General features: G+C 44.5%; 1 protein-coding gene across 1 annotated transcript in view; it reads right to left on the reverse strand.

Moving 5' to 3' along the window:
* The window catches only part of LOC309558034 (uncharacterized protein), a 29146-nt gene extending 21728 nt beyond the window's left edge, over nt 1-7418 (reverse strand). The window contains exons 1-3 of the mRNA XM_082260957.1: nt 5455-7418; nt 4648-4747; nt 462-539 (exon numbers count right to left, since the gene is read on the reverse strand). Of these exons, the coding sequence (XP_082117083.1) occupies nt 462-539; nt 4648-4747; nt 5455-7379 (2103 nt within the window). The 5' untranslated portion in view covers nt 7380-7418. The remainder of the gene's footprint in view (nt 1-461; nt 540-4647; nt 4748-5454) is intronic.
* Between the last annotated feature and the right edge of the window lie 266 nt (nt 7419-7684).

The following is a 7684-nucleotide window of genomic DNA, read 5'->3' on the forward strand; positions in this document are numbered from 1 at the left end:
ACGTATTTATGACCATGTTTTTATGATACATGTTTTTCTTGTCTTTGTCAATTTATTTTTTGTAAATTTTGTAATAAACTTATATATTTCATACTCAAGTCCTGATTCTTACCGTTTAAAGTCCCACTCCTTAGGGGTTTTTTTGCTTTTCAACATATTCACAAGGGATGTTGGCAAGATCCCAGGTTAAAACACAGATTCCGAATAAATCTTTTCCAATAATATAGTTAGGACGAGATCTGGGCTTATACTCCACAGCGGGGCAGATTCAGCAAGAGGCCCCAATTGGCCAGTGTCTAGGGTATGAGAAGATGGGATGACAGCAAGATCTCTGTATACAGAATGTTCTGGTTTTATGTTCTCATTTATAAACCTGACATGGTTGGTAAGGAAATATATGGAGTCCATAGTGGCAGCATCATTATTTATGCCTCATTACTGTGTGTTGGAATGCTTTTTACCTTGTCCGGGGTAACTGCCTGCAGGTTTACCAGGATTGTGGTGTCGCTGGATCCTCCATTCGGATAGACAAGCTGACTCTGTCAGAGAATACACACAGCTCAGAATTCACTTTTACCTACAGAATGCTCACATAGACTTAGCATTGTGCGGTTCTACAATAATCCTACAGCTTTGTCTATGGAATGCTCACAAAGAATCGCATAGACTTATACCCATACTTACTCCCATACTTACACCCATACTTACTCCCATACTTACACCCATACTTACACCCATACTTACACCCATACTTACACCCATACTTACTCCCATACTTACACCCATACTTACTCCCATACTTACACCCATACTTACACCCATACTTACTCCCATACTTACTCCCATACTCACTCCCATACTCACTCCCATACTCACTCCCATACTTACTCCCATACTTACTCCCATACTTACTCCCATACTTACACCCATACTTACACCCATACTTACTCCCATACTTACACCCATACTTACACCCATACTTACTCCCATACTTACTCCCATACTTACTCCCATACTCACTCCCATACTCACTCCCATACTTACACCCATACTTACATCCATACTCACTCCCATACTCACTCCCATACTCACTCCCATACTTACACCCATACTTACACCCATACTTACTCCCATACTTACACCCATACTTACACCCATACTTACTCCCATACTCACTCCCATACTTACACCCATACTTACACCCATACTTACACCCATACTTACACCCATACTTACTCCCATACTCACTCCCATACTCACTCCCATACTTACACCCATACTTACATCCATACTCACTCCCATACTTACACCCATACTTACACCCATACTTACTCCCATACTTACTCCCATACTTACACCCATACTTACTCCCATACTCACTCCCATACTTACTCCCATACTTACTCCCATACTTACTCCCATACTTACACCCATACTTACACCCATACTTACACCCATACTTACTCCCATACTCACTCCCATACTTACACCCATACTTACTCCCATACTTACTCCCATACTTACTCCCATACTTACTCCCATACTTACACCCATACTTACACCCATACTTACACCCATACTTACACCCATACTTACACCCATACTTACACCCATACTTACACCCATACTTACACCCATACTTACTCCCATACTCACTCCCATACTCACTCCCATACTCACTCCCATACTCACTCCCATACTTACACCCATACTTACTCCCATACTTACACCCATACTTACTCCCATACTCACTCCCATACTTACTCCCATACTTACTCCCATACTTACTCCCATACTTACTCCCATACTTACACCCATACTTACACCCATACTTACACCCATACTTACTCCCATACTCACTCCCATACTTACACCCATACTTACTCCCATACTTACTCCCATACTTACTCCCATACTTACTCCCATACTTACACCCATACTTACACCCATACTTACACCCATACTTACACCCATACTTACACCCATACTTACTCCCATACTCACTCCCATACTCACTCCCATACTCACTCCCATACTTACACCCATACTTACTCCCATACTTACACCCATACTTACACCCATACTTACTCCCATACTTACACCCATACTTACACCCATACTTACTCCCATACTTACTCCCATACTTACTCCCATACTTACTCCCATACTTACACCCATACTTACACCCATACTTACTCCCATACTCACTCCCATACTCACTCCCATACTCACTCCCATACTTACACCCATACTCACTCCCATACTTACACCCATACTTACACCCATACTTACTCCCATACTTACACCCATACTTACACCCATACTTACTCCCATACTTACTCCCATACTTACTCCCATACTTACTCCCATACTTACTCCCATACTTACACCCATACTTACTCCCATACTTACTCCCATACTTACTCCCATACTTACATCCATACTTACTCCCATACTTACACCCATACTTACTCCTATACTTACTCCCATACTTACATCCATACTTACACCCATACTTACACCCATACTTACTCCCATACTTACACCCATACTTACACCCATACTTACACCCATACTTACACCCATACTTACTCCCATACTCACTCCCATACTTACACCCATACTTACACCCATACTTACACCCATACTTACTCCCATACTCACTCCCATACTTACACCCATACTTACACCCATACTTACACCCATACTTACACCCATACTTACTCCCATACTCACTCCCATACTTACACCCATACTTACACCCATACTTACACCCATACTTACTCCCATACTCACTCCCATACTTACACCCATACGTACACCCATACTTACACCCATACTTACTCTAAATTCTCTGTGCTCATCTCTTCACAATTAATCCACAGCATTGTCTACAGAATGCACAGACTAAGCTTCCCATGTGTCTACTATTCTTCTACAGCAGTGGTCTCCAAACTGCCCTTTGCATGCTTTAATCCAGCCTTTGGGGCACTTTTTTCATCTACTGATACCAACAATGGGACAATATTCCCAGCCCTGATACCAATGAAGGGGCAGAATACCTCTCAACAACACCGACGATGGGTCACAATCCCTCCCAATGACACCAATGATAGGGCATAGTTCCTTCCAATGACATCAATGATGCATCAATGATGGGGCACAAATCCTCCCAATGACACTAATGATAGGGCATGATTCCTTCCAATGACACCAATGATGGGGCACAAATCCTCCCAATGACACCAATGATAGGGCATAGTTCCTTCCAATGACATCAATGATGGGGCACAAATCCTCCCAATGACACCAATGATGGGGCACAAATTCTTCCAATGACACCAATGATAGGGCATGATTCCTTCCAATGACATCAATGATGGGGACACAATTCCCCCCACTGACACCAACGATGGGGCGCTATTCCTCCCACTGATACCAACAATGGGGCGCTATTCCTCCCACTGATACCAACAATGGGGCGCTATTCCTCCCACTGATACCAACAATGGGGCGCTATTCCTCCCACTGATACCAACGATGAGGTATTGTTGATTCCCACTGACGTTTGGACCTTTTCTACTCCCAATGGCCACAGTCTGGCCGCTTTTAAGTCTGGAGAACAGTAAACTGGCCCTTTGTTTAGAAAGTTTGGAAACCCCTGTTCTACAGCATTGGAAACCCCTGTTCTACAGCATTGGAAACCCCTATTCTACAGCATTGGAAACCCCTGTTCTACAGCATTGTCTATAGAACGTTCACATAGACTGGGCTTTTCATGTGTCTACCATTCTCCTACAGCATTGTCTATGAAATGCTCAAATAGAATCGCATTGACTTAAATCCATACTTACTCCATATTGTCTGTGCTCATGTCTTCATAATTAATCCACAGCATTGTCTACAGAATGCACAGACTGGGCTTCCCATGAATCTGCTATTCTCCTACAGCATTATCTACAGAATGTTCCCAAGGACATAGCTTTCCATGAGTGGACTATTCTACAGAAATATCTACAGAATATTCCCATGGACATAGCTTTCCATGAGTGGACTATTCTACAGAAATGTCTACAGAATGTTCCCATGGACATAGCTTTCCATGTGTGGACTATTCTACAGCATTATCTACAGAATGTTCCCATGGACATTGCATTCCATGTGTGGGCTATTCTACAGCAATGTCTACAGAATATTCCCATGGACATAGCTTTCTATGTGTGGACTATTCTACAGCATTGTCTACAAAATGTTCCCATGGACATAGCTTTCCATGAGTGGGCTATTCTACAGCATTGTCTACAAAATGTTCCCATGGACATAGCTTTCCATGAGTGTACTATTCTACAGCAATGTCTATAGAATGTTCCCATGGACATAGCTTTCAAGAGTGGACTATTCTACAGAAATGTCTACAGAATGTTCCCATGGACATAGCTTTCCATGAGTGGACTATTCTACAGCGATGTCTACAGAATGTTCCCATGGACATAGCTTTCCATGAGTGGACTATTCTACAGAAATGTCTACAGAATATTCCCATGGACATAGCTTTCCATGAGTGGACTATTCTTCAGCATTATGGGGTGTGTCTATAGGGTTCTGAAATACTTGGGATACAAAACAAAAACCACGGAGTCTCCTTACCAGGGAAATTCTTCCACTGATGTCTCCAGAGAACTCTACCGAGACTTGGAGCCACTCCCCACCTGATGACAGTTGATGCTGAAAGCTGGCACAATGCATCCTGGGGAAAAATGTCAGTCAAACATTATATTACTGATAGAAGGAGGCTTTAAAGTCAGAAATACTCAATTATCACTTCATTCCTGAATGTAGTGTAGAGATTCTAGGTCTTTACAGGCGGGGCTTGGTTCCCCCAAAATGGAAAATGTTATTTTTGGTGGAGCTTAAAGGAACCATTTCTCCTTAGTGAGGGAGATTTTCCCCTAGTAGTTTGTGTCTCTGCCGCTCCCATAATAAGGAGATTTCCTGCAGTAGTTTGTGTCTCTGCCCCTCCCACAATGGTGAGATTTCCCTGCAGTAGTTTGTGTCTCTGTCCCTCCCACAATGGTGAGATTTCCTGCAGTAGTTTTTGTCTCTGCCCCTCCCACAATGGTGAGATTTTCTGCAGTAGTCTCTTTCTCTGCCCCTCCCACAATGGGGAGATTTAGCTCCTAGTAGTTTGTTTCTCTGCCCCTCCCACAATGGGGAGATTTCCCTGCAGTAGTTTGTACCTCTGCCCCTCCCGCAATTGGGAGATTTTCCTGCAGTAGTTTGTGTCTCTGCCCCTCCCACATTGGGGAGATTTTCCTGCAGTAGTTTGTGCCTCTGCCCCTCCCACAATGGGGAGATTTGCCTGCAGTAGTTTGTGTCTCTGCCCCTCCCACATTGGGGGGGGGGATATACCCACAGCAGTGAAGTATTTTCATCAATAATGTTGAGTTCACTCACCTGGACCCGTTGACATAGTGAATGACCAAAGATCGGCCAAGCACACTGTGAGGACCAGACAGAGGTAAGTTCATATCTCGGAATTTACCAGTCTTGTTGTCCAGGTTTAGTAAAGAACCGTGTCTTCCACTGATATCCCCCACCTCATATTCATCATCTGTTCCATTACCGGCTGCTGGAGAGCTTGCTATATTTACATGAAAGGGGTTGAAGTGCCCTCGAATTTGCTGATCTGAACATGGGTTGTCAGACCCATCAGTCACCGGAAACTGATGGATATGGAAGCCTCCAGCAAGGCCACTCAGTCCATGGAAATTGACGTCAATCACTGTCGGGGTGAATTCTGATACTTGAGAGGCCTCCAGTTCTCCTTCAGCATCACCAGAACCAGACCAAAGAGCAGTCTTACCTTTGAAGATTGACTGGGGAAGAATATTGGCACAGGCCACACGTGGAGACACCCTTTCAGGTCCATGGATGACCACAGACCGCCCAATAATAGACTTTGGTCCCGTAAGTGAAGTTAGAGTGTCGGTAAACAAATATCGAGCTGGAAAGGGGGCTATAAGGGTAATAGGGACAAGTCTACTAGCATAATCTCCAGTCTCACATCGCAGGGGGTTGGTTGGCTTGCACTCCTGACTGTAGTTCCCACCAGTCGGTACATTATATGGGTTGAAGTGCCCTCCAGCACTGGCACAGTCTTGGGACTCTGTTGCGAGTGGAAATTCATGAACGTGCCAGTTATGGTTTTTGCTGATGTTGTCTGAGACGTGGGAGAGCTCAATGTACAAAGTGAGGTCACTGTAGGGATCGCTTGAAGCCTGTTGGAACATTATCCTGCCAACTGCACCCTTACGGAATGTTGCAAGTGCTGTAACCACTTCTCCGTCCAAATTGATGGTGCTGCAGGCCCACGGTTCTCCATTGGCTTTTGAAATAAGGACAGAACGGCCAATAATGCTGTTATTGCCATACAATGGCAGATTCCAATCAGTTAGAACAGCACTGAATGCCTCACGACCCTGCAGAGCGCCATGCCGCCCACTCAAATCACCAATGGGCCATGAAGCGTGGCCACCTCTGTTGCTGACTGTACCCACTGACAAAGGATTCCAGAGGTTCCCTGTGTTTTCTTCACCACACAAGTTCTGATCTGAGGGGTGACGAGCCAGGATAGGCAGAGAGTGAATTCTGTACCGACCAGCAAGTCCCCGGAGCCTCCACAAGTTTATGGAAAGTTGAGTAGGGTGGAAGGGTGACTCTTGTTTGAAGCTAAAGGATCCATTGACACCTTTCATGCTAAATTGTGCTGAAGCCTCCTTAGTCTGTATGAGCTTCACCTCTGCACATGCCCGTCTCTCCTGGTATGTTATCACCAGATAGGGCCTCACCTCAGTAGTATTCAGTTCAAGGCGACTCTTGGCAATATTTTGGTGGTTTACTTGGGCACTTCCTAAAAGCTGGGCATCATTTCCTTGGCAGGTGTCTGAGAAGAAGAGAGAGGCATTGAATGCCGCCATCTCTTCCAGGAGTCCTAACTCTATCACAGCTGTGATTGGCTGTGGAGCTGACGGCTGCAGGAAGTAGACTTGCCCTATAACGAAAGACTGGACAACGGCTTTCCAAACCCTGTGGGCACCGGTGTCTAGATTTACACATGTCTGCAGACCACAGGTCTTTAAAACCAGGGAGCGTCCATCGTACCTCATGTTTCCATCAACTACAACCTGTGTTGTTCCTTTAAGAGAGATCTCATATCGAGACTGACCAATGTGGCCGATGTCACAAGGATCCCGAGATGCTCCATAGATCACCGGAAACTCATGGATGGAGATATCGACGGATACGCATCTACTGGACAGATTCGTTCGGAGGGTCCATGTGTTCGTGTCTATTGTTACCGAACCGTGCACGTTAGTCATTTCTATCTGGGCTGTCAGATCACCTTGGCAAAACGAATCTACAAGATAAAAGAATAAAACAAAAGAGAAAACTATTTTACCAAAAGCCATAAAGTAATGTTCAAATTCACATAAATACAGTGTCTTGAAAAAGTATTCACACCCCTTGAAATTTTCCACATTTTGCCATGTTACAACCAAAAAGGTAAATGTATTTTATTGGGATTTCATGTGAACTGTTACAGCCAGTGGGAGAATGCTGGAGAAGGTCTGTGGGGAGAGTGTGGTCTCCCATGGCAACAAAGGACGAAGTGTCATCTGGATGG

This window comes from Pelophylax lessonae, assembly GCF_965119305.1.
Source record: "Pelophylax lessonae genome assembly, chromosome: 6".
Taxonomy (NCBI): domain Eukaryota; kingdom Metazoa; phylum Chordata; class Amphibia; order Anura; family Ranidae; genus Pelophylax; species Pelophylax lessonae.